Raw genomic sequence first — 27,915 nt, 5'->3', positions numbered from 1 at the left:
TGTTATGTCTGAAAATAATTAGAAATAAAAATACAGTCTCAAATTTGTAGACCTTCCCATAAGATCAAAAATGTATCACATTTACATTTTTAAATACAAGTATAACGTTACTTTTGATATAATTAAATGTAGCTGTATGATTAACTTTTATGCAGACACGTGAAGTACATTTCTTTGACGAGCCAGCAAAGAAACAAGTCTCTAAAAACGTGACACTGAAAGTAATTATTTAATATGTTACTTTCTTTTCTGTGCCATAATTCGACTTAAAAGGCTACCTTAAAAGCTATATTTATTCTAGACAACATGTTTGTTACAAATGATTCATATGCGCCAACAAAACGTCTGGTTTAATCTTACGCACCTGTGGCCAAAGCCTAAAATTATTGCCTTATCATAGATAAATTTCCTTAAAATCATTACTAATTGTTGAACTTGTTTGAATTTTCACGGTACACAAACATTTACCGATTACACTCCCCTACACTGTATTCTTAGTGATATTAATATGCAAGCTGGCAAGGAAACTACATAATTTTTCTCAAGAAATCATTCAACCTAATCTGTGTTATATTGCTATGGTGGGTTTTCGTTTGAAATTCTGAGTGCCTGATGAAAACTATTTGAATGAGTAATGCTGACAAATAGCGATAGGTGTCATTTCCACTGCAGCCTGTTCCTGCCATACATGACGGATGGGGGGGGTCTTAAAATGGCTGCATGAATTATGAGGAAAAGGAAAAATCAATACAATACAATCTACACACCCCAATAAATCATAATTCCAATCCCAACAATATTAATGTTTAACTACTTCAAATGCCTCATCTCCAACTACAACACAGAATTTCCACACAAGTAATGTAGTTTTGTAGCACTTAAACTCAAAATGTCTTTGCACATTGTATATTTCTCATTTGTTCCTGTGGTCCAAGGAAAACTGCCAATATTAGGGTGACCATATGTCTTCTTTTTCTTGGATATGTCCTCTTTTTGGGATGCATTTTTTAGGTCACAAAAAGAGGACGTCTGGGAAAAAGAGGACGTATGGTCACCCTAGCCAATATAATATTATCTAGTCTCATTTGTTTTAATTATAATCTTGATATTTTTTTGAGGCACAACATAGTTCACTTACAATGTTAAACACTAATGTACTTCTCTTCCAAGGCGGATATGTTATTGCCATAGACACCGACAGAATCTTGACTGAGCAAAGTAAATGGGTCCTCAAATAATTCCCATATTCCTGAAACCAACTTACAAACTGGACAATGCAATGATTTTTAAATTTCACCTCAGTTCCTTTCAACTTACCTTATTGAACATTCAGACATCTCGGACTTGCAGCTACAGACACACAAATTTACTGATTTCACCATATTAAAATGAATACATTGAAATTTCCAATAAACATAAATTTTAATTTCTCACAAAGATCACTCTCACTTCAGGGGGGTGTATCTGGATCAAGCCAGTAAGTAAGAAGATTTTTGAGTAAGACGATTCTTGTCAAGTAAACACACCATTAAGTAAATAGGCCTAGTTATGCGACTTGGCAAGAGAGGCGATAGATGCTTTATTATATGAACACATATTTTTCTTATACCACTCCATTATATGCAAAATGCACTTTGTAACTTTTAAATGTATGATTTTCATCATTGATCATGTACTGCAGTAGTCTGTTTCACATCAGCATAACACGTGAGAGGCTATGAGGTTCAATGCTGCTCATGTTCCTTTACCAGACAGGCCAGAAAATATGAGAACCATTTAAAAGGTCTGCTTCCACTACTTACTGCTTCGGCAAAGATATGACAGCAATCAGGGCAGCAGTGTCATTATGTGGAAGGTGTCAGATTAATACATTTGTCAAAATAAATGGCAGCAACAGACAAGGAAAACTCTTTTTAACTAGCAGTGTCACAAGGGAAGGCTTCAATTAGCATTAGCTTTGCCATGCTAGTTGCAGAGCTTATGAAAAGGACCTGCCATATCTCTTAAAGAGAACAAGACACCATTAGATGAAATATGTATAAGACAAGCCAGTCAGCCTGTATCTGGAGTCTGATCCTCATAAGACATAGGGATGATTAGTCTTGTGCCAACTGGTCAAATGTTGCTGGCAAAATGACTGTGGCATTTTGTAATGTCATGCTGCTGGTTAGAGATTTGGCCAGCTGCTTGCCCCATCATGCTAGTGCTAGCTTTTTTTTTTTTTAAATAGGTTTAAACAGACAGTCAGTTGTGTCTTAAGTGTACTTTCAATAAGTTTTCAGTGACACACATAGCCCTAGAGTTTAGATTTTGCAACTTTAACGCTCACCCAAGCAGGAGGTAAGGAGATTTAAACAGTCAATAAGTGGCTGAATGTTATCCATTGAGCATGGCTGCTCTGTTCATTAAATACTCCTCTCCTAACTTTCACACAGAGTACAGGTTTTTTCCATGGAAAGAAAAGCCCATTTTACATAATATTGCTGGTAGAGGTGCAATGGAAGATAAGTACCATTCATAAGCATCTTGGGTTTTAGGAACTTGTTTATCAAACATTGGTACATGCAATTACAAGTAAAAATAACATTCAAAAAAGATATTTTGGTCATTGACATTATTAGGCAACAGTCAATATGCACTTCACCAATATTTCAAGCATATAACTTACATAAATAGCTTAGTACATACTGAGGATATTTATTAATGTAAATAATAATAAAATAACTTTTGCAATGGCCATTAAAAAACTATTTATGCCTTTATCCTTTCAGACAGTCTGGCGGACAGTGCTTATCCTTCTTATATGAACCCATTAGTGAATTTATTGGTATAAGACAAAAGTCTGAGTCTTTTTGAAGCTTTTATGTGACATTTCAACATATTTCCTCCTTTGTTTCAAAACATGGCCAGTCTAGTTCTTATGTTCTAATCACTGTTCCTCTCAGAGAATTAAATACCTTGCTGATTGGATGGCAGTGATTTGAACTTTTGCACACAAAGATGCTCTAGCCAAACTGAGGCTGAATCAGCTAACAGAATGTCCCTGTGTCTGTATCACACAACCTGTGAATGGAAAAAAATCAGTTTTAATCTTAAATTCATTTCATACTTTTACAAGTAAAAATGTATTCTGTGATGTTTTTTTCCTTCTACTCTTTCATTGACCACAATATATTATCTGAAATGAGTACTATATATACATTCACTATAGTCTCTCAATACTGAATACTAGAAGGACTACAACAATAATCTTACAAAGATAGCATAGCCCTTAGTCTTGAGATGATATAGTACATATCTATCTTACCCATTAGTCAATGTATACTTAAAGCTTTATTTTTACCTCTTAAGCATCCAAGTGTTAAAGAAAGTATATGTCAATCTGAACATAAAGTATCTCACTAATCAGAAATGAATGAAAATTAAATAGAAATACCTGAAAACATTCTGCCCAAATACATTACTATCCTTTCTGTGACACCAAAATGTGCAGCAATTTTCTCCATTCCACCAGAAGTTAGCTATTAGTCCCCTTCACACATCTATATTTAATCACAGCAAGGTCTACCATCTACTGTGTTTACCCCCCACACTTACAACTGGCATTGGTACACACATATGCAGACAACTTCAAAGTGCAAAATTAATAGAAGAAATAGCTTTGGCATGTCATACGCCATCATTTGCTTGGTGTGGTCAACTGTAGGACATAAGTAACCTAATCCATCAGGAAACTGTTAACCTCAACTGGGAATAAACACAGCCTGGATTCAACTGGTTAGACAACAGGTGTTGACCAGTTCTGTTGCACTACCTCATAAGCACTCTAGTCTGTACACTAGCTTTGCAAAGAGGTCTTTGCAGGAAATTAGCTGTATTTTGGTTGCTGCAACACTTACAAGGTCATATGTTTGTTCTGTTATTATGACCTGAATGAACAATATTCTTTACATGCTGGATGCAAATTTCACAAGCCCATGAGATATAAAGTCTCAGTAACCTTTGGTAAAGCTTATTGACCCTTTTCATTTACAGCATCACAGCCAAACAGGAGGTGGGTGCTTTGAAAAGGTTGTCAGACTATGTCAATTCCTCCATCATGCTGGAATTATATAACAGTGTCATTTAACAAAGTGACTTACACAATTCTTACATGTTATCCATTTATACAGCTAAATATTTAGTACCTTGAATAAGGGTACAACAACACTGCCCCAGCGAGGACCTGAACCAGCAGCCTTTTGGTTATAAGACCTGGTCCTTACCACTACACCACATTGCCAGAGAGAGAAAGTGGTGCAATGTGGCAAAGTGGTTAAGGAACAGATCTTCACCCCAAAGGATTGCAGGTTCATTCCCAGCTGAGCCACTGATTTGTCAGCTATATAAATGGATAACAATAAAGAGTGCCTGCAAAGTAAAAGAATCATTTTATGGGATTGTACAACCTTTATGCTGTCAATTGGAAGTTGCAAGCGCTACATATAGCTACATGCAAAATATTTGTTTCTTCAGAGTTCTAACTTTGTGTCTTAAGACTAGTGAGAGTATCACATTTAATCAGTACATGCATTTAAGTATGCCAAAACACAACAGATACAATTATGTACCTGATAATAACATGCTTGTAATTGTCACATATTTGGGGAAAAATCTCATGCAAAAGTTTACCCTCAGTAAATTATTCTTGACAGCTGCAAGACAGGCCATATGCAAAAACAGACAGCTGTGTACTAGATGTACTTGCTGGGAAAAGACACTTCACACCAAAGCGAGCTTGGCATTATGGCCTTTATACATGTGGTGAAGTGTACTGGCACACAGCACCGACTTCACCTGCTGTCATCAATCACTTGAGGCGAGCACTGCAGAGTGTCCGTGTTACGGCGAGTTAAAGACATTTTCGTTTCAGCACGTGTTTCGATGAATGGCTCTGGGCTCGTTTATTGCAGCCTGTTCTCTCATCAAAGTGTTCTCAGTAGCTCTTCATTTCCATCTGCAGTTGGGAAAATGTATCGCTAGGCAACGCTCACGATGAAGCGCCTTGTTTGTGCAATATAAGTAAACATAGTGTGACGGAGAACTAATTTCCCGCAGAAATGTTCGCGACCGCGTTGCTATGAGGAAGCGGGGAAAGCGCGGGTTATACTTACATTTGCAGACTCTTGTGTACAGTTCAACAATGTGCGGGCATGAAAACTTGTAATGCAAAGTTCTTTACTAATCTGTGTTGCATAAATCCTGTCAGTTTGGATCGAGTGTGTCGTTCATTAAGAAAATACTGTTTATTTCATATATGTGTCCTGCACTACTGTATCTTGGTATTTGTTGTTGTCACTTGACGTTGTATGAAAACAATATGGGACAGTATGAGACACTGGAATCGTTGTCAATTTCCTTGAATGTGTAAAGGCGTGCTTGACCAATAAAGTCTGACTCTAATTCTGAAAAGAATACATCGTCTGCAATGTTTGTTTGTTCCCTTGAAGTTAAGATTTTTGTTCGCGTATTTTACCGTTAAAGACGAGGCGAGATCTATATTATTTACCGGGTGCACACATACATACATATAACGTTACCTAAGTTCATGATAGATAATAATTAATAATTGTATACTTTAATTATTCTCAAATATAAAGTAAAATTAACTGTAATTAAAGAATTCACTCACATGTGTTGCAGCCGGGAAGCAGCAGGGCAAAGAGCGCGTTCACTCGAAACATATGGCTTTTTGAAGGTTTGTGGGAAATGTAGTTTCTGGGTGTTTTAAACAAAGAGGGGAGTACGTTTCTTGCACGCAGTTAATTTGGTTTGATTCTCTTCGAATATACTTATAATTTAGTATTAATTTTTAATTGTGATTGAATGAAAGTGATTTGGGGTTATGCATATACTATCTTGAGGTGTGTGTGAATTGCATTAGTTAATGTTTTTTTTTTTTCTTTAATTGATTTTGCATTTGTTATTTGGGAAATGGTTTAGCCCAGGGGAAGGCAAATGGTATTTAAGCATCTCGGTGGCTTCATTAAGACAGAGGCTGAGGAATAGTGAAGACAGTTGTAAAAGTGCATGTGTGTCGGACATTTGGGGGTGATTGCCTTATGTCCATTTTTCACTCCTTGTTGTAAAAAACAACTATTTACAGTCTTCTTGTCTGTCAGTTGTCAATAATTGTCTTGTCACCGTTCACAGTTTCTTAGGGTGACCATACGTCCTCTTTTTCCCAGACATGTCCTCATTTTGGGACCTAAAACATGCGTCTCTAAACAAGGACATGTCTGGGAAAAAGAGGACATATGGTCACCCTAAGTTTCTGTTGTTGGCCTTCTGTTGACTGCTCTTTGTTCTGTTTCACATAGGTCTGTATATGGACCATATATTGAGAAAATGTTTCCCTTTGGGGGAAGGTTCACACAGGCGGGTAACAGTCAATAGGCCAAAACTGTATGAGTTGCTAAAAAAAGTTTGGTAAATAGCTATAGCTATAAGTAGCTCCATTTGGTCTGTTTAAAACCGTAACATTTGGATGATGAAGTTGGTGGAGAGGGCTGAGAGTTTTGACTGGTTCAAGACCTGAGAACTAATGTTTGTGCTCTATACAAGGTCATCCTGATGCCTGTAGACAGCCTGATGCAAGTCCTTTTAGCCCTGTATAACAGAAGACACATGAGAGGAAGTCTGTATTACAGCAGTGCTCTTCATAGTGGGATACACATACTGGGGCATTTGTAACAGTAACTATCTGCTTAAGACTATGTATATGGTATACCTACACTATGCAGCAATGAACACCACAGTTCATAAAATGTGATTAAGGAAACTGTATCAGAAGTAACCTTTACATCAGGGAGCCCCATCCGTTCAATTAGTCACAGCTTCAAAAGCAATCAGGTATGCACTTTTGACAACACAAACAGGTATATCTTGAATATAGCACATTTTTGTCCAGTTACTGAGATAAAAAAAAAAAACTCACTGGACTCATCTCTGCCCTCACCATCTTCTACAGATGAAGCAGAATTTCCTGGACCCCCCTTTAGAGTAGAGGGGGACTCTGTTTTTTTCTGTCATTCCTCCATTCTTCCTTCAAAGTGATTTTCTGTGAGTATTTGTGTTCTTCTGCAGAATATTCACTCCTATCTTACACAAGGAATGATCACAACACAAAGAGACAGAATTCTGCCTTCTTCTAATTGTACTCAAGACATATATATGTCAAAGATTTCTTGCCAGTTGTTGGCTGCTCATGAATCTCTAAAAGTCAGGATGTATCCACACAAGAACCATTAAAGGAGGGCTAGTAAATCTGAAATGGAATTAATTGACATGAAGATGATATTTCACAGTTTTACAGACCCTGACAAGTCTTTACTTTAAAAATATCTTATTATGAGCAATACTGTGTCCCTTTCTTGAGTATCAACAAGTCATTATTTATCTCCAGACTATGAATGTGTCATGAATAAACACCATACCTGAAAAGCCATACTGTCATCATTCTCCTCAGTGACACTTTTACATCAGTTAATAAAGTGATTCTAAACCATACCATTGCAGTAGAGAATATGTTTTAAAGTTTGAAAGATGATTTTAAGAAAAATGTAGGGCAAAATTACTAACACTGGGTAGTACTGTTAGTACATGTAATGTGGGCCAAACAGTTTTGTGTAACTTGGCACTAGACCTATGTTTGCAATGTCAGTCAGTTTCCACTGATTATACATGTGCTTTGTGGTTACATGTAAATTACTTGGCGTTTTGGACCTCATTTTTATGCTTTACCTTAAATTTATCGATATGTGCTTGTAAGGTCAAATATATGCAGTGCATGCCATGACACCATTTTAAAATATACTGCGCCTCGTTGTGCAGAAAGAAAGAGGAGTTATGGAGAAAACTTTTTCGATACAATGAACGATTTGATTCAATTGTCTCAAAACAGATTCACTGTGTCGAGTCACTTTAACCTTCCACGGCACACTGACATCTACTGGCACATGGAAGTAGCCCTCTCGGTCATAAAATCGCAGGCATTCACCGTGTTCAGTCTCCGAAACTTGTGATGTAGAGATGTAGGTCTTCACTCAATAAATGTAGTCGTTGCTATTGTACAGAGATGTATGCTTAAATATATTTGTGCTCCTTGAAAAATATCACACCTACGGTACAATGCTGACACTCTACACTGTGAATATGTTTTAATACTTAGAGAAAAAAATGAATATTCGAAGCTGAGTGCAGCATACAAATCGTGATGAGCATGTTTTTACGTCATCATTACGTTAGTATTAACATCATTCATTGATGTTAATGCTAACTGTATTAAATGCAAATAATAAAATAGTCCTAAATTAAAGGTATGATCCCACATAAGTGTTCCTTAATGCGTCACTAAAAGGCAAACGTCTAATCTTTGAGCTTGCTGTGTAGAAATCGGGCAGAGCTACTTTTTAAATTTTCAGGCCATTAGCTCTAGAGCATAGCCTATTTTACGCGCTCACACTATTGTTCATGGTGCCTAAATATGGTTATCTAGACAGGGTCAGCCCCAACCCCAGGTGAACTTGTCTTTATCATCACACAACCACTGCTCACTAAACGTAGGTTTGTGAATACGTGAACGTATGTCCAGCGCTCCAAGCGTCAATGACATACCATGGGTTTGAGCATTAATTCCTGTTTTAACACAGGTTAACTCAAGCCTAATACATGTGAGAGCTCAGTCTGGAGTCAATGAAACACGTCGATCTTAAAATGTGTGCTAGTGCATACATCAGAGTTCATCTCTTTCTTCGGAAGCATAGCGTAGTAATTTTTCAGAAAATAATATTAATAGTAATAATTCAGACAGAAAACCAACGCAAACAAATTGGAACATATATTCATACCGCTTACGCATATCTTGGGCAAACTCCTTATGACGCCACTTCACCGCCACATTAATGCGTCTAGTCATGTAGTAGGGTATGTGACATTTAGGATAAAAGGTCTTCAATTCTAAGTTGAATACTGGCACCTGTCCGCGAGTGATGTTCTTGTTTATGTGTTTTAATATACTTCAAAGACTATCTTAGCGTGTGATTGGGCATCCTTGTGGAAATAGGTTAATTGTCTTTATGGCAGTTTTACAGCATATGAAATAAGTTCCATACACATTGTAGGAAACATATGGTACTTCGACACGATGAGAACATACGCATCCGTGAAATCCTTGACTAAGTTAAATGATCGCAGCAGTCCAGTTCGATTGGTTTTATTTAGTCGTGTGATACTTTGAAATCCCGGTGTTAAGATATGGCAAACCCCCATACGGAAGAAAATGCGTACTGACGTAAAAAAAAAAAAAAAAGAGCGTGCTTTGTTCAAGCGCTCGAACCTTTTCTTTGGTAGCGCTTCTACTCTGAAAGGGTCAAGACAGCAGATCGACCTTTCCATAACTATTTGATAGTTTTTATTTTGGGTACACCTGTACATGTAAGACAGTAATGTCTGCGGAGGTAGCACCCGACCAGGTGAGTGTTAGAGGTTGTTTCGGATTAATAGTAGTTAACGTTATCTGGATATTGCGAAAAATAATGAGCTAGTAGCAATTAGCAATTGCTAGCTAGCTAACGTTACATTGAGCAAGTTTGCGGTAACAATCTGGTAAATATGCATGTTCACGAACAGCCTCACCCGCTATACCTAGACCAAATGATATTTCCTGTACATTTATGAATAAAGGAAAATGCGTTAAGATTAACCTCAAGCAGGCAGGATTAGCCGGATGGTTATCTAATGTAGCTAATGCTGTGTTGACGGGCTAGCCAAGGAGCTAGACTAATGGTAGCGCGCCTTAACGTTATTAATTCTAGACCCCCTCTTTATAGCAGATGTATCGCAGATTTGCTTAATATATAGTGACCAGACTAAAATTTATTTGTTAGTGTTTGGTCATCGGACGAAGAATGGAAGAAAATTGTTCGGGGGGTTGCTGTCGAGCCAGATAGCGGTAGAATGATCAGACTAGGCCACGGTGAGTTGGTCTAAGAATTGTTAAAGCTAGCTAGTGTGCTGTACGCAAACTTGCCCTGGCTGCACTGCGCCAAAATGCGTTCAGTTCTTGAAGTGTAGTTTTTTTTTTTTTTTACCGTGGCTCAGGATTGCGTATATCATCAAAATTTTAACTTTTCGGACCCCAGGAGGAATAGCGGAGCTGTACGGCTCGGCGAATGGGATTCCTATAAACAATAAGCAATAAACTCGTCTCATGATTTTACATATCCACACGTCAGGTTGCAAGTTAGCTTACTGACCTAGCCTTTTAATGTAGATAGCCCGTCCTCCCATCATTAGTTAGCTAACACGCCCTAGCTTCCTAGCTTGTTTCCTGTGGCATGGTTTCCTCACGCCTTTGTCCGCGGATACTCGTGTGTGAGGTATTGGCTACCTATTTTACCGTTTACATGTTTTCCTAAAAGATGGAGCTGACGTTGTGTAAGGTTACGGCATCAGTATGCTCAACATCAAGCAAACCCGATCTGCCTCCGGATGCTTAAAAATATGTTGTTCGCCATGCTAGTGACTTGTAAAATGTGTTCTGTAGCAACGAAAATTGTTTAGGTAGTTGCTAATTTATAAGATATCATACCGTGTATGTTAATATTACCTACTTAGTTTCAAGATGAGTAGTTCGTTACTGACTTTTTTTTCCACCAGCCCTGTTAATGGAGTATCGTATTTCACATGATCGGGGAGCTTTCTGTAAGTACTTGTTGATCCTTTAATTTCAGGAGGGGTTTTTTCCTCATGTTTATTGCATCTTTCAGGCCGCAGAGTACATCCCAGAGAAGGTGAAAAAGGCGGAGAAGAAGTTGGAAGAGAACCCATATGACCTTGACGCTTGGAGCATTCTGATACGTGAAGCACAGGTTTAGTGATGCAGGATTGCATTTTCTTTTACGTGGGGTCATGGGTGGGGGAGCCTTAATGAAAAACCTTGTTTCCACATCATGTACATATCATCGAGAGGATTACCTGTGAACAAGTAAAAATTGATTTCAAAACGCCTTCTACTTTTTAGAAACCAACCTATAGACAAAGCAAGGAAGAATTATGAACGACTTGTTGCCCAGTTCCCAAGCTCTGGCAGATTCTGGAAACTATACATTGAAGCTGAGGTTAATAACATTTTATTCTTTCGCAAGTCTTATGTGTGCATGGGTATGTGTATTCTAACAGAATCAACAATGGGAACTTCACACTACTTGGACAAAGCACAGAATGGTTTTGAACAGATTCAACTTAAATGAATCTTAACCCCTTTCTTTTTCAGCAGGAAATTGGTAATGATACAGGGCTTTTGCTCATCTCTATAACTATATTTAATGGGATCAAGTGCACATTGTTGCATGTTGGATCTGCGACAGCATTAAAATGTTTTAATTGTATCAGCGTGGTTTAGCCTTTTATTCACTTGTCGTGTCAATTTATTGCCTCCTGTGTCATTTCTTTGAGGTCATTTTGTTTTCACTCATCAAGTGTTAGTTTTCAGTTAGGTCTGCACATTTATTTTTGGATCGGTCTATGGTCTTAATTATTGTAGTCCATGTATGTTTTCTGTAACTGGCAACACATTTGCAGCATTTAAACCTGACACATTTTTTAAACCCAAGTGAGCTGCTTGATTGGCCGTAGTCCCCTCTTTTTCTCAGGTTAACATGAACTCCATTGTATTGCACCAAAATATGTGACTACATAAACTGTATACACAGCACAATACTAAGAATAATTTAGTATTTCAACAGCCTACCTCTACTAGAACTTGATCAGGGTACTTGAACTCTATTCAGTCAAAGTGGAAATGTGCCCATGACTTCAAATCTTACTAAACTGGCTTGCTGTGTGATGTCAACATCCTGTCATCAGCTATAGCGCTTCAAAGAACCTGTTGCTCACACAAAGTAATTGTAGAATCTTTTCTTGATGGCTAAAAGATGTACGGATTTATGGCTTATCCAACCTATTTATTTTTATTGTTTGATAGCTGGGTGAATGACTAATTCATATCTACTGTAAACCTTTTACTATTGTTTTGTGTTTTTCTCATCAGTAGTTTGCACTGATTCAACCAATACAGGGGCACTTGCAGTGAATTACATAAAACGTCCTGTGTAATAAATTATAGGCAGTTCTTCCCTTCCCCCATCTGCCCTGAATCTTGTTTTTATGCTCTTCCAGAAAATTCCTGCATTCTCAGTTAAAGAAAACCAAACAAAACAGTTCATAATTTAGAAAAGAGTATTAATGAAAGGGGGAAGAAGTCAATCACAAAGTATAAACATTTCTAGGGAGTGAAGTTGGGTTGATAAATTCACATGTTGTCTTTTTGTTGTCAAAATGCAGTTAACATATCTTCTGAGCTTTAGCAAGCTTTGATCATGGTGGTAAATACAAAAAAATCAAAATCACCTGAATTCTTCATTATTACAATATCAGTTGGATTTCACTGTTTTGCGGGTGTTAGGACTAGGATGCAATTGTTTTTGCTACTGATCCCCAGAATCCAGATTTTCTAAGTAGCATTCTGCTGCTGTAATAATCCTAGGACTATGGTATTGTGTGCTCTTTTATTTTACTAAACAGTATTTAAACCACAAAATGCAAGTATGTGTATTTAACAAACTGCATATTACATGTGAGTATGCTACCAGGTGTGCTCATAATTTTCAGTAACGCAGATCTAATTTTGTAGTTCCAGCTAGTTAACTAACAAATTCAAAGTTATTGCTGTCTGTTTATGCAAGACTGCACACTTTGAAATTACATACCAGGTACAATACACTATACCATGCTAGTGACAACCTGTTATTGCAAACAACAATATACACTTTCCTAACATGGAAAGTCATCAAGTCATGTAGTCAGAATTTAGATGAGAGAAAAAAGCTTTTCTTCTGCTGAAATTACAGTAAAATATCAACCAGAATGTGTGGTCATGTTTTGAATAATTTTCCATTTCAGTGCAGAAGTTTTAGGGAAACCTGGCACATCAGGAGCAGCCTGATGTGCCCATCTCACCTGTTGTGTTACTGGGGATAGAAATGTGATTTCTATCACTTGATTACACTCATGGATTAGGGTTAGAGGTTTGCACTCCTGCTTTAACTGTGAATAGCATCGTGAAGTGCTGTTCTATCCACTTGAGGAGATTATGAAGTATTACCCTTATGTTACAATCAGAAAATTGTTACTTTACATATTTGAAAGTAGTGCATTTTGAAAACAAGTTGACATTTGAAAATCCAAACCCAGCACAGCAGTAAATGGACAAAGTATTTGTTTTTCAAATGGCAAGTATCAGTAGGTCACCTTTTAACAGAACAGTAATGAGCCAGAAATGCAGCAAAAGGTACAGTTGACGTAAAAGCTTAAAAACGAATGAAAGATAGTGTTTGTAGGGGTCAGTGCTGGTTAAGTTCTATCATTAAATCACTTGTTCTGCTTTTAAATACACTTTGTCCAGATAAACCCACTTCTAAAACTTTCAAACTTAACATTTGTTATAACAAAAAATTGTCATCAGGCTGTTGTTTTGTTGTCAGTTTCAGTAAAATCTGAAGACAACATTTTGTTTTTCCCAATATGGCTGTGGAAGTCCTTTAAGGTGCACATTTTGTTTATCATAGTAACTAATTTAGGCAAGTCGGCAAAGCCTGAGAGTTGAGTTCTGTCCCATATTTCCATGGAAGTTTACTCAGGATTTTATTTGAATTGGAATTTAACATTTTAAATGAGCTATAGGTCCAGTTACTTCAATTAATTCAAAGCCAATATTTTCATTTTTTCTTTTCTATCACTGGGTTAATGCTTACATAATGAACACTATAGTTGACAATGGAATGTCTTATTTTTAATGTCTAGCATTTTAAAACAAAGCAAACTGGGAAAAGGCTGCTGGCTGACAGCTTTTGATTTGCATTTCTTCCCCCTTTGGCATCTGGTTCTGGTTCAAGACCCCATCTTGAACTGTTCAGGTTTTCCAAGTCAATGACTCGAGGTCAGCCAAGACCACAACTTGCAAACATTGAACACAAGTAATCCCTTACGTTGTTCTGCCCCTTGGACATTCTTATTTTTCAGCCTCTCCTTCTTTACTTCACGGCACTGACCACATGTTCACATGGAGTACATGAGGCTATCACTACTGACAAAGGAGTCTAGCCGTGGCCAAGGAAGCTGTCATGGTTGAGTTCTGCTTTGACATTTTAAATATGAGCAAAATCTATTCTTGGCCCCATGGTGTTGGCACTGAAAATATCTGGTATTGCTTGGTCAGTTAAAGTAAAAAATACACTTGTAATAGTTTTACAACAGTTTTACTTTGTTGATTGTACTCTGCATCTGGTCTGCAGAGAAGCAAAAATTTATGAGAGTTCATAATAAAATTTTTCCTAATGAATTTTCTATTTGAACTTCTTGGATCGTATTTTTCTTTGTGGCCTGTAGGCAAAATCATTCAGTAGTAGGCTGCAGTTTGTAATGGAGTGTGTTTTGTGTCCAAATTCAGTAGTTAATTTTTTTTAATCAGCACAGTAGCTTTCCTTTGAATAAAAGCCTTTGTCTCTCTCCTTATTAACCCTTACTTTCCAGATTGCTTGGCTAACCCTAAATTTCTTCAGTTCTATTGTTATTCTATTGTGTGTGTGTGTGTGTGTGTGAGAGAGAGAGAGAGAGAAAGACAGATGCCAACTGAACTATGGTCCTATACACTGCAGAATCTACAGCTGACTCATGTATTTGATTGGGCACACAGGCAGTGTAGGCTGAGTGTTTGTTAACCATGATTCTGGAGATGGAAATGATTCTGGCTTACTGCCTAAGTACGTCAGAATCACATTACCCCTTCTAATTATGTGCCAGGAAGAAGGGAGTGCAAGTTCATGATTGTTTTTGGACAGAACTGACACATCCTTAACATCTCTTAAAGTGAAAAGTCACAGAGTTTGTTTTCCTGGAATGTGAGGACAAGTGGACAAGCGAATGTCTAAAACAAAACAACTTGCTGTGGTATTATGACTTTGTATGTTTATGTGGTTGAGCAAAGTGCCTTAGCTTGTTCAAGACTGAAAGGGTCCAAATTGGTAACACATTTGAAAATAGTTGTTTTTCCTGCCTGATCGTTGTGTGTACAGGTATTTTTTAAAGTTATTCTTGAATGATCATGTTTAATGGATTTCATCCTTTCCTGGCAAATTTAAGTTTAATTTAAGTCAGTTTAGTTGTTTAAATGGACATTTTTAGGCATGTTATGGCTCAGTTTAAAACACAAATGAAGGCATGAAATTACATTAACATTAACACAATAACACATTGTTGAGCACATTGAAGAAGTCCTGTGGACTGTAAGATACAGGTGACACCATCTGTTTAATATAAAGGAGCTCATGATATTATTTTTGCATTGTAATTCAAGGATGTGAATCTGTCCTCTAAATTGTGTTAACGATATCGCTTCACTGTGCTGTCACTTTGATACAGTTTAAATTTAAGTTATAAATTTAAGTTATATTCATTGACTTATTCTGTGTATTAGGTTACTGAGGAGCGGTTTCATTTGCCTGCATTAAATGTAATGTCGACCACTGTTACAGTCTGAGTGCTTTGAATGCTTTGAAAAATGAGAACAAAGTTGTATTCCTCTCTGCTCTAGTGTAGTCAAGCTCTCTTCTGCTGCACAATGGTATATTTGGTATATATTATCATCGTCAATCAGTGACATTCTTCAGTTAGTAGATATATAGTATTCCTATTTTATGTAGAGGTTTAGGGATGCAGTTATTTTCTTCATTTATATTGTCGTAACTATTCATTAATTTCTGTTCATTTACTCTTTAATCTCTTCTTTTGTCCATTTCCGTGCCTTCTGAGGTGTGCGTTCCAAAGGGTGTAAATGGGGATACATTTTTATATATATTTTATATTTTTTATATCCTTAACATGCAACATCTTGGAAGTGTATGAATAAAGCTTTCTCCTTTCCTGTTTATTGCTAATGCTTCACTTCCTCACTATGTTCTCTGTACTATTTCTGATTTTCACACCTAGCTGTGTGTTGATTTTATGGCCTTTATGCATGGTTGCACACAAGGTTTGCTATGATCATTGCAGCTTAGACCACTTTATTCATGTTACAAACGCACACCACTTTGAGTTGTTCTCAGAATATAGGAAAATGGCTGTACTTCTCCAGCCAATATGAAGGCAATCATTTTTGTCAAATGACTGTAATGTACAATACATATAGCCTACAGCTGTGGGTTGCTCTCTTCTATCAATGTTGTAGATATCAAAGGTAGCAATCATTTAGTTGTTTACATCTGTTAAAATGCCATTGAACTATAGCAAGCTAACATTCACATAGTTAGGAATTAACAAGTTGGCTGTATACAACAGCATAATATTTTTTTGTTGCATTCCCTCTAGTGCTGGAAAACAACTCACACTCAGCCTAAACCAGTTGCCATTTCTTATTCTACATATTGTACATATAAACTATTGTGCCTATATACTGTACTGTTTGTTTTAATTTGCATGTCATACACAGTACTTTATGTAATAAGACACATAAACATTCATGAAAGTAACCTATCAAGTTAATACATTGAGAGAGATCATTCAGTCAACACCAAAGTAATTCAGTATAGTGATGTTGCTGGGCTCTTTGGGAGACCTGATGTTCAGATCTACCTCCAAGCATTCAGTGATGAAGTATTTCAATATCTTTGTCACCAAGGTAACTTTTTAGAAACACTGAGAATATTTCAGTAATCCATAATCTCTGAGAGCTGGAAAATTGTTGTGGTACTGATAACGTGGCTGTCTTGCAAAGCCAGTCTATATGCAGATGCTGAATGGCACAGGGATATTTTAGATGTAATGTATCATATGTTGTTTTTCAGAGCACATAATACTACTTAACTATCAAAGATATTGACTCTTCAACACATCTTGGATTACAACCACAAAGACCCTTTTGGTTCCCTCTACTTCTTCCCAGCCTAGGGGTGGCGGTGCTCTAAAATAATATTTATTTACAGGCACTTTCAGTGCAGCAGTGTTCTTCTTCTGTAACTGCTGTAAACCTCTTGTATTCCAGCTGGCCTTCTGGGGTCATGGCAGGACAGGGGCTGGCATACAGGACACAGACTGGCTGATATTATCCTTATCATCCTCTGTCACTCTGCAGACTTGGCAAGGCAGCACCACACGACTGCTGCAGCATCACTCAGCTGTTGAAGTTAACCTACCTCTCACTTCCTGCCAGATCCCAGAGGAGGGCAGGACTCTGTAGGACTGGTGAAAAGCAAGAGATCTGCTTCCCATCAGTGACAGCCAAAGAGAGAATTACACAAGGCTGTTGTATAGACTGGGAAGCATGATGCTGTGGTTCAGCCATCAGGATCACCAAGCATGAGGAACATAGTGTAGCCTGGGACACTTAAAACCAACTGTTTGACAGTAATGAACCCAAATCATGCAATCAAAAACCCGTTTGTTATTTGAAATGGTACAAAATGGCCATTGGTGGTAATGGGTTCATGCAATACTGGCTTTAGATGAACCCCCCCCCCCACACACACACACGCAAGGACTCTAATTTTCATCCTTCCACCAATCAGAGACAATGGTAGAGGATCTGGACAGAGATGCTTTAGGCCTTTATGAAGGTTATTTCATACTTCTGGACATAAATGTTTTTTTTTTATTTCCTACAGCTAATTCCTGCACTAGTTAGTTGTGTATATGAGACCACACAAATAAAACTGTTAGGATCAATTGTATTTATATTTTGCATAGCTTTTAGCATAAAGCACAATTCTGCCTGTTCCACAAAACAAAAAAAAATGTCACCATATGTTACACATTTTTTAAAATTCTTTTAATTCAAAATTACAAATCTTGTAATCCTATAAAACTGTGGGGAATTCAGGCACTTATAAACACTCCAGTATGGTGTGAACTTCACTTTGTTGATCTGAGAGAATGTTTGTGAGTGTGTGTGCACATGCATTTGTATTGCTCATTCAGAGTTTACCTTTGAATCACTTAATGATTAAATTAACTCTGCATTTACAATCTGTTCACAGATCAAGGCAAAAAACTATGACAAAGCTGAAAAGGTGAGTGATAAGAAACCTTGCGGCCTAGGCACCTTGCCTATATGGAGCAAACTGCACATGATTCGTCTGAAAGAGGTTCCACCAACCACAAAGGATTCATGAGGCATGAGGTGTTTTTGGCTTTTCCCTGAGTGTCCACAGTACTCAGCCATCTCATTACTGCTTTCAGACCTCATTTTTGAAAGATGATGCAGCCAGCATGCTAAATCCTTTAGTTCTTCACCATTACTTTGAGGTGAAAAAATACATAATGAAGATAAAATACATCCATACATTTTGATAAGCAGGAAAATAGAGATTGTCCTCTCCCTTTCTTTGATTTAACCCTAGAGGGTCCATGTGTAGGAGAAGAGGACATAAGATATATAAACCCTGACTTTGAATGGATCATGTCTGTAGTAAAGGCACGGTTATGTCACACCGTATGTGTTGCACAGCCCTTCTGTCCATATCCTCAGTAGGGGTGATATGTGGTCCTGTCTGAGGCATCTCTGTGGGCAGGAAGGCAGTGTGGGTTGTGGTGTTGTTTCTTCATTGCCATTGCTGTCTCTGGAAGTGTCTTCCCTACCTTGGCCAGACCAGATATACTGTCAGTCTCTGTACACTATTTCATTGGAGATGGCATTGCTACTCTCCGCCACGTCACCTGTGTCTTAGAGGTTTGCGTCTGCTTCACTTACCTGATTCACCCCACAGCTCCCACATCTGTGGTCTTGCCAAGTACCATGAGCACTGGTCCTGGGTTACTAATGTAGGACCATTTAGACAATTCAGGGTTAACCAATCCTAGTGCTGGAGGGGGGTTGCAGGCTAGTAGGATCCAGAGCATTCAACCCCACTGCTATTCTCAGAACTTCAGGGAGAAGCCCAGTAGCTTCAAGCTTCAAGCTTCAACAGTTGCATCAAGTAAAGTTCTGGGTTTAAATGAAAGCTTTCCCTGACCCTCCAGGAACTGGCTGATTTAGACACAAAATCTTAACATGCATATCTTTTTATTGCACTTCATTTACTGAATTTTTACTGAAAGTACGGAGATGACATAGTCTTGAAGTGTAAGGATTGGTCCTGGGTTGTGAGCTGTTGTCACTGTCATTGACACCACGGTCTGATGCCCCCACACTCACAAGACTCACAGCACAGAATGTTGCTGTGACACATTTGTCTCCCCAGCTGTTTCAAAGATGCCTGATGAAAGTGCTGCATATTGATCTATGGAAGTGCTATCTTTCATATGTGCGGGAAACCAAAGGAAAACTGCCCTCTTACAAGTAAGGCAATATGTTCTTTTCTTCAGCTCTGGCAGTGATGCATCTGTCATCAGTGCATGTAATTATGAATGGCTGTGAGTGGACATTGCATGGGAATGTGTAACTACTCCCATGATTCTCAGAAATGAATCCACTGGGGAATAAAAAGCAATCACTGTAAAGGTTTGTATATAACTTAAACTAAGTTCATTTGACTTTTTCAGGGAGAAGATGGCTCAGGCGTATGATTTTGCCTTGGACAAGATTGGAATGGAGATCATGTCATATCAGGTATAAGACCACAAGTGCCTGCACTTCTTACATCCAACAGTTACACCTCACTACATCTCCCACTAATCACACATCTGGCCTGTTTCAGATATGGGTAGACTACATCAACTTCCTGAAAGGAGTGTAAGTGTACCTGTTTTTTCTTTGTGCCAATGACGGAGCTGCCCCATGAGCCATGAGGACACAGGCTGACCCGTGTGTGCTCTGTTTCTGCAGTGAGGCAACAGGCTCATACGCAGAGAACCAGCGAATCACAGCCGTGCGGCGAGTCTACCAGAGGGGCTGCGTCAATCCCATGATCAACATCGAGCAGCTGTGGAGGGACTACAGCAAGTATGAGGAGGTGAGAGGCCATGCACCATGACAGTGTGTGATTAGGGAGAGGGCTGATGGAAATGCAGTAGGCCATGGTCTCCTAGGGGTTGGACTATGATATTGCACTTTGGTAATAAATACAGCTGGACACATAACATTACCCTGAATAAGGGCATCTATCTACATGGTTATCAGTATGATGCATGTGCATTGCTCTTAAGAATAATTGTCAGGCACTGTATTCCTTCTGAAATATTTACACATACATGTATTTTATTAGACTGTCAGCCTAATGCTTATGTATGTATGATGCTTCTGTATGTACGTTGTTCTTCTTGTTACTGTAATGTGTTGTAATGCATATGCCATGTTAGCCTTGTAAGTCACTCTGGATAATACCATCTGCCAAGCAAAAAAACATAATACTGTCATTGTCATGATAAGTATATGCATTTTCACAGGGCATCAATGTGCACCTCGCAAAGAAAATGATTGAAGATCGGAGCAGGGACTACATGAATGCCAGAAGAGTGGCTAAGGCAATCCCTCTTTTCCTCTCTTTTCACAGATTACATGGTATCATCATTTGTTGGTTATTGGTCTGAATAGGAGTGAATTACTAACTGTAATTCACTTCACAGTCCTGTGATATATTTGCTTGATAACTAGTCCCATGACAGTATTTTGGAGTTGTGCTCAAGGTCCTAGATTTATATGCAAGTGGTTGAGAGTTCGTAACCTCAGTATGACACTGCTGCTGTGCTCTTCAAAAAGGAGGCTCACCATTAGTTTCAGTTCACCCCAGCATAGATGTTGAACTTGAGGAGAGTGGTCTAAATTGGTAAAAGTGTGACTGTGTGAGAGTCTGAAAAGGAGCATGTGACACTGGTGCAGGAGTACGAGACAGTGATGAAGGGGCTTGATCGGAATGCACCGTCGGTGCCCCCCCAGAATTCCCCACAAGAGGCCCAGCAGGTAGAGATGTGGAAGAAGTACATCCAGTGGGAAAAGAGCAACCCACTGCGTACTGAGGACCAGACTCTCATCACCAAGAGAGGTGGGACTACAGCACTGACCTCCAATCCATGTTCAGCAGCTTGAACATTGCACACACTGGGTCATGCACTGATTATAGTTTGTTGTCACCGAAGAGAGTAGGGGACCTACAGTGTAAACCACAGGTTGGTGGATATTGCAAAGGTATTACAGCCTGGAGTGACACCCGCTGTACTCTCTTGCAGTCATGTTTGCCTATGAACAGTGCCTCCTAGTGCTGGGGCATCACCCGGACATCTGGTACGAGGCTGCGCAGTACCTGGATCAGTCCAGCAAGCTTCTGGCTGAGAAGGGGGTAGGTGTCTCTCACAGGTCATCCTGTAACATCATGTAACTAACACAACACAATCTATCATTTTGAAATTATTAACTCTACATGCTACCTCCTCTTCAGGACATGAACAATGCCAAGCTGTTCAGTGACGAGGCAGCCAGCATCTACGAGCGCGCCATTGGGACCCTCCTGAGGAAGAACATGCTGCTCTATTTCTCCTTTGCTGACTACGAGGAGGTGAGCACCACAGAAATGACATGACTAGAATGGTTCTGCCTGTTAAAGGCAGCTGTAGCTGTTCCAAGATTCAAATGGCAATAGCTGTGTTCAGATTCCAATGTCATTGTTTATGATAAAAGCTGCTGTGATGTCAGAATGTCAGGTAGCTGCTCTCCATGTATATGTCTGCTGAAGTTTGATAGGGGCCTTTCATGCAATCAAACAGAACTTTGAACTGACCTTCAAATTAGCAAACAAAGGCAAACATTTGCGAACAGTTTTCCGTTTGGTTTGAGTTCACTGTGAACGTTTGCGAACACACAAACGGTCTCAGGAGGTAGTTCTCGGCGAACAGACATGGACGCTGGACTGAGGGAGACCGAACAATTTGGGATGTTCACACAAAACCGTACAAATTTAAAAGTTGAAAGAAAACCTGTTCCCTTGGAACATTCACCTCAGTTTGCTGAATTTGAACGCACCTCAGGTTTATATCTATGTTTTACCAGACACTCCATTTGATCATGCATTTTGCATGATTGCATGAGCATTTTACATGTGAACTGAAATTGTATAAGTCTGGAAAGGGACATTGGTGGATATTGTGTTGGATAATATTGGTATCGTCCACTTTGTTTTTCTGTTCAACTAAGTTAATGGGCACTGTGTAAGTGCATTATGGATCGCATCATTGTCCTACTCAAAGCTCTTCTATACTACTGTTACATATGAAGTATGCTGAATTGAAAATGGTATTTTTGACAGGGTGTGATAAAGTCCACAACAATGATTTGTAAATACAGATTACTATTGGTGAAATCTCATGTTTCAGACATTCCTCCATCTGAGCGTTCCATTAAGTGTTCCATTAGTGTCCAGAATTTTGAACACCAACAACCATCTCACCTGTTTTCTAGAGTCGAATGAAATATGAAAAGGTGCACAGTATATACAACCGGCTTCTGGAAATACAAGACATTGACCCAACATTGGTAAGATTTTCACTGTCAGAAGCAGTTTTTTTCTGAATTTGACAATAAAAACACTGAAATATATATTCTCTCTAATGTCTCATGTTCAGTGCACAGCTTTGCTGCCCTCAGGAATTTTGGATACTAGGAAAGTTTATTTAAAACCGGAGCAATGTATATTTTCATCTGTGGTTTTTGGGGGACACAAATGGTTTTAATGTGTGTCATGACCTTTCTGTGTAACTTCAGTCACAGACTTTTCATACAGAAAAAAATGTAATTTTTTCTGCCTATTTGTCCTTTCCCTAAGATATACCTAGATTACATTAAGGTGAAAAGACAAAACCAACGCATAAATGAAGATCCTTTGGCCTTTTAATCTGCAAATCATTTGTGTTTGTTTTAGGTTTACATCCAATACATGAAGTTTGCACGTAGGGCAGAAGGTATCAAATCTGGTCGGATGATCTTCAAGAAGGCCCGAGAGGACATACGAACACATCACCATGTTTATGTTTCAGCTGCCCTGATGGAGTACTACTGCAGTAAGGTGAGAGTCCCCAAGATCTGTCCATTCATTTTCTACCACAATAATTTAATACATAAATTATACATAATTACAGTCTGAAATTAAGTTGTAGTTGTCTGTAAAATGTATGTTTGTGAAATGACCTCAACAAAGGTTTAGTGCTAATACCAGACATACTGATCTGTATCAGGGGGATTATATCACAGTCTGATGTCTCCCACAGTTCACCTACACAACAATTACTTAATAAGAGCTGCATCTGTGCTTGCACACCGGGATTGTGCACCTTAAGCTTTTTTTGGGGTTGGGTACACAGCTTTGTCTTCAAGGCTACTATGCAGATTTCTATCCTAGTAGGGTAGACATCTCCAATCAAAACAGGAATGGCACCAGGCTGAGTGACTGTACAGAAAATAGTAGAAAAGAGTAAAAAGAGTATTACAGTAGTGTATGTTGTAAGTGGGCCAATGTACTGGCCACAAACCTTTTTCAGTCAATGTGAAACTTTCCTTTTGGCGTGTAAGGCAAGTTAGCCTATGTGGATTCCTCCCATTGAAAACCTATTGACATGTTTGACGACTTACATGAGTGCCCCTTTTTATTGAATCATAGAACTTAATCAGGAAGATATTCAGAATCAAGAAAGAACCAAGAAAGGACAAACAGCAAGAACAATTGTGTTTAATTCCTCCAATGTAAATTTTTGATATGCAGGAAAGGATTACACTTAATAAAGTGTTTGAAAAGAACTTTCTAAAAATACATTAACCCATGAATGTGTTCCATATTGATTTCATCAAACAGGATAAATCTGTGGCCTTTAAGATATTTGAACTTGGCCTGAAGAAATATGGAGACATACCAGAGTATATACTTGCATATATTAATTACCTCTCTCATCTTAATGGTAAGAACCCCATTTTCATTATATTATGTAGTGATTCGTATAGTCACTTTTCCAGATCATCAGAACACTTCCATACCTCACTGAAGGCCATGAGGGCTTGCATGCAGCAGTGATTGTTATAATATCATCAGCTTTACATGTTTTGTGCAGTTAAGCATTTTTATATTGAATTTTGCACAGTGGTGGTCGAACAGAATTAATTTGGTAAGTTCACAGAAGTCTGAGGCTTGTTCTGCTGAAAGTGATAGTGGGTAGTATGACAAAAACCTTTATCAGACAGTTTGCAGTCTGACCATATCCCTTTCACTCAGAGGTAATGGAGACACCCTGCTTGGTAAATGACAGGGAGTCTTAATCTCATAGCTGGTCTTTTAATTGCACTCTGTGAGGTCTTGAAAATAACATCAGCAGGAAGCATCTTGACAGATGACACAACTCATGTTTCCTTTCCCTGTAACAGAGGATAACAACACCAGGGTCCTGTTTGAGAGGGTTTTAACCTCAGGGAACTTGTCACCTGAGAAATCTGGGTAAGAAATATTAAACATGCACATGTGAAAGGGGACTATAACATTATTTCAGAATTATGTCTTTCCTTAAACTTACATGAGAGCCAAAGCTTATTGAAATTCCCAGATTTTTATTTTACCGTATTAACTCCATGTGCATTCTAAAGATGCAGTGTGATATTTCAGGGAATTCTAAATGTTATGATACACTCTTTAGCATTTCATAATCAAACACCTGCCCTTTAAATACCTGCCCACTGTGTAAGTCTGTGTGTGTGTGTCTGTTCATGTGCACACGCTGCAGTGAGATCTGGACTCACTTCTTGGCCTTTGAGAGCAACATGGGTGACTTGGCCAGTATTGTGAAGGTAGAGAGGCGGCGATTCATGGCCTTTAAAGAGGAGTATGAGGGGAAAGAGACAGCCCTGCTAGTGGACAGATACAAGTTCATGGACCTCTATCCCTGCTCCACCAGCGAGCTCAAAGCTCTCGGCTACAAGGTAAGTGATTTGCTGTAGTGTTCTGTGAAGGTAGGATCAATGACTGTTCTTACCCATCACTGTTTTTTCAATGAAGGGTTATACATTGTACTGAGACTGATTAAGAGAATAACAGCAAATGTTGTGACACCAGTCTCTGGATCAGATGAATGTGAGTTCAGATTCCACTTCAGCTACAACTCTATTTTGTACATAATCTTTTAAATTTTGTTTCCATATATAATCTAATACCAATTTGAAAACTGTCCCCAAATTCTAAAGTAATTCTGGAGAAATGGAGCTTCAAGATTCCTGTATGTCCCACATATCCTCTTCTTCAGGAAATTAATTCCAGTGAATTAAAGGTGCCCTCAACCCCTCTGTGTGTCCACAGGACATCTCCCGTGCCAAATTAGCAACTCTGATCCCAGAGACAGTGATGACCCCGTCACTGCCCACGTTGAAGGATGAGGTTAACCGAAAACCAGAGTACCCCAAACCTGACACCAGCCAGATGATCCCCTTCCAGCCCCGTCTCCTGGCACGTAAGTCATGGCACCTAAGAGCTCAGTTTGTTAGGTGTGCTTAATTTTGGGATGTGTATATTTTCTAACCACTATGCCTGTCTGTCATAATGTGTAATACTTGTGTGCTGGCCCCAGATCCAGGACTGCATCCTGTTCCGGGTGGGGTGTTTCCTGTGCCCCCCGCTGCTGTCGTCCTCATGAAGCTGCTGCCCCCGCCCACCTGTTTCACGGTCTGTGACACCACACTGCCCACTGCCAATCAGGCCTCTCCTTACAGAAGCATACACTGCATCTATAGTGGACTATGCTGGGATCCACACGTACTCAATGTGTTGCTTTTTCACAGGGTCCATTTGTGCAGGTGGATGAACTGATGGAGTCTTTCAGAAGGTTTATACTTCCAGAGAGTAAGTTTCCTTGGCATTGATGATGCATGGGTGCACATCAGAGTCACTAGTAGACTCACCTGTATCACAGTTGCTCATTAATGCAGATGAAAGCTTCTGCCGGGATTTACATCAAATCAGTTATCACACCTTCTACAAACATGAGTGCCACCCACAGGCATCAGGCAGAAAAGCAAGACCTTTCCGCAACATGGCAGCAATGCTGTGATTAATATATGTGTAGACCCCACCTCAGCTAAGACGATCTACACATGGCAGCTGCTACCCTTGGTCTGTTGTGTATGCTGGCAACCTCACCCAACTCTGCTGTACATAGCTGTAGATGCTGCTGTTGAGCTGATCACGGGGGGACGACCTGAGCTGGCCAGCAAGGGGAACGACCCAGTGGAGCACAACACCATCGTCAATAAGTCGCTGAAGAGGCCCATAGCTGACTCGGATGAGGAAGAGGGGACAGCTGCCATCGTGACCCCGGTGCATGACATCTACATAGCACGACAGCAGAAGAGGATCCGATGAGCTGCAGCATGCTCAGCAACACCCTCGCCATCTGTTCACTTCACTGTGTCCTACAGGGACCTTACTCTCCATCTCCCCCAAGGAACTTCATCAACTTCATGTGAACTAGGCCTCTTTCCCACATGTGAGCAGTGACACTAAGACAGAGGAAAAGGTGTTTCTTGTGCAGGAATGTAATCCCTGTTGCTGACCCTCTGGAGAGTCCTCGTGAGTGACGAGTGATACTCGCTACCCTCGCTGCCTCTCTATATGGTGTTCCGTGCATTCACTGTCTTGTTTTTTTTTCATTTTTCAACAGTTTTATTTTTAAAACTGGGTGACTTATACAAAGTTTTCAAGGATAACTTCTGATTTGGTATAATGTTCATTGCTTCATTTTTTGTAATTCTGAGTACAAATCGAAAAGCCAATTCATCTGGTTTCACAGGCTAATGGAGCAAACATATAGAGAATAGAGAAAAGAAACTCAAACAATGGTGGCTGCTGACTCATTTATTTGTCTGAAGCTGTTAATTTAAAGCTCTACTGCTATTAAATAAGCAAAAACAAAACAACTCCTCCATCGGTTTCCAGTAAGTGTCAACAATCAAACAGCACACCTTCACCTACACTGTAGATGAACAATCTAGAAAATACATTTGGCTCCTTCAGCCAGTATTGTGAATGTGCAAAATACATAGAAAAAAGTAAAATGTGGCACACAATGGCCGTTCAACATCACATCTTCATGTGATGATTTATGATAATCTACACCTCAATAAAATACTCTCATTCAACAAATATTTAAAAGTACCTTCAGCACACCATAAATGAACCTGCTTCAAGAGCACTTCAAAATGAGGCTAAGTGATATCTTCTTGGAGTGGGTAATATTACTGAGTATTGCACTTTAGGAGCCTGCTCAAATCAGAACTTGAGTAGATGTTCACTAAAGTTGTGACAGAAATAATCCTAGTGAATGCCATCAAATTGTGAGCTTCAACATACAATGCATGTTAGTCAATATTTCATAATACTATGGCCCATTGCAGCATCATGTAGCTGTTTTTACTACTTAAAATAATGGCCATGCCATACTATTTGTCTACCAGAATACATTATATTTAGACAACTTTTTTGAACACATGTCTGGAATGAGCTGAAAAAATGTACAGTAATAAAGGCTTAAGCATACTTTACAGTTTATAGAACACCAAATTTTATGGAGCGCCTTAAAGGACTGAAGAAAAGAAAATTTAGCTTTAGTAATTCATATCCTCACTTAACCAATCCATATCTATGATTAAACAATTCACACTCTCAGTTTATGTGTAAGGTAGACTCAGTGCAATTTAGTGTGGCAGCATGCTCAAAGAACAGGGTTTTCTTGTATCGAATCGCTATGTGTGTTTTACTTAATCATACACTTAGTCCAAACCCAAGTTTGATCATTCTGTGAGATGTGTTTATGACTGGTTGAAAATAGGAAGATTTAATTCAATTTAATTTTAATGTAGGCTTAAAA

The 27,915-nt window shown here is 38.9% G+C and overlaps 3 protein-coding genes across 3 annotated transcripts; all 3 read left to right on the top strand.

Moving 5' to 3' along the window:
- Positions 1-9,375: 9,375 nt before the first annotated feature.
- LOC118781826 (cleavage stimulation factor subunit 3-like) lies at positions 9,376-11,107 on the top strand. The gene is made up of 2 exons (XM_036534922.1): positions 9,376-9,512; positions 10,809-11,107. Exons 1-2 carry the CDS (start codon positions 9,486-9,488, stop codon positions 10,914-10,916), a joined length of 135 nt encoding a protein of 44 aa, XP_036390815.1. The 5' UTR covers positions 9,376-9,485; the 3' UTR covers positions 10,917-11,107.
- On the top strand, positions 11,040-25,854 carry LOC118781642 (cleavage stimulation factor subunit 3-like; the record flags this gene model as incomplete). The annotated part of the gene is made up of 18 exons (XM_036534652.1): positions 11,040-11,159; positions 18,129-18,161; positions 19,332-19,429; positions 19,633-19,699; positions 19,788-19,822; positions 19,916-20,042; positions 20,476-20,553; positions 20,909-21,071; positions 21,256-21,365; positions 21,465-21,581; positions 22,481-22,555; positions 22,941-23,084; positions 23,868-23,970; positions 24,431-24,500; positions 24,784-24,979; positions 25,353-25,503; positions 25,621-25,764; positions 25,847-25,854. Coding segments are annotated over 18 exons (1,839 nt in total), but the record flags the coding sequence as incomplete, so codon positions are not given.
- On the top strand, positions 25,809-26,668 carry LOC118781825 (cleavage stimulation factor subunit 3-like). Its single transcript, XM_036534921.1, has 2 exons — positions 25,809-25,892; positions 26,209-26,668. The coding sequence occupies exons 1-2, from the start codon at positions 25,859-25,861 to the stop codon at positions 26,409-26,411; spliced, it is 237 nt and encodes a 78-aa protein (XP_036390814.1). The 5' UTR covers positions 25,809-25,858; the 3' UTR covers positions 26,412-26,668.
- Positions 26,669-27,915: the final 1,247 nt, after the last annotated feature.

Source organism: Megalops cyprinoides, chromosome 8 (genome assembly GCF_013368585.1).
Source record: "Megalops cyprinoides isolate fMegCyp1 chromosome 8, fMegCyp1.pri, whole genome shotgun sequence".
NCBI lineage: Eukaryota > Metazoa > Chordata > Actinopteri > Elopiformes > Megalopidae > Megalops > Megalops cyprinoides.
This window is presented reverse-complemented; position numbering and strand designations above follow the sequence as displayed.

Excerpts from the sequence above, each read along its gene's own strand:
- LOC118781826 (XM_036534922.1), top strand. The coding sequence starts at position 9,486 with ATGTCTGCGGAGGTAGCACCCGACCAG. Across the intron at positions 9,513-10,808 it reads CGGAGGTAGCACCCGACCAG|GCCGCAGAGTACATCCCAGA; the intron begins GTGAGTGTTAGA and ends TGCATCTTTCAG.
- LOC118781825 (XM_036534921.1), top strand. The coding sequence starts at position 25,859 with ATGGAGTCTTTCAGAAGGTTTATACTTCCAGAGA. Across the intron at positions 25,893-26,208 it reads AAGGTTTATACTTCCAGAGA|CTGTAGATGCTGCTGTTGAG; the intron begins GTAAGTTTCCTT and ends TGCTGTACATAG.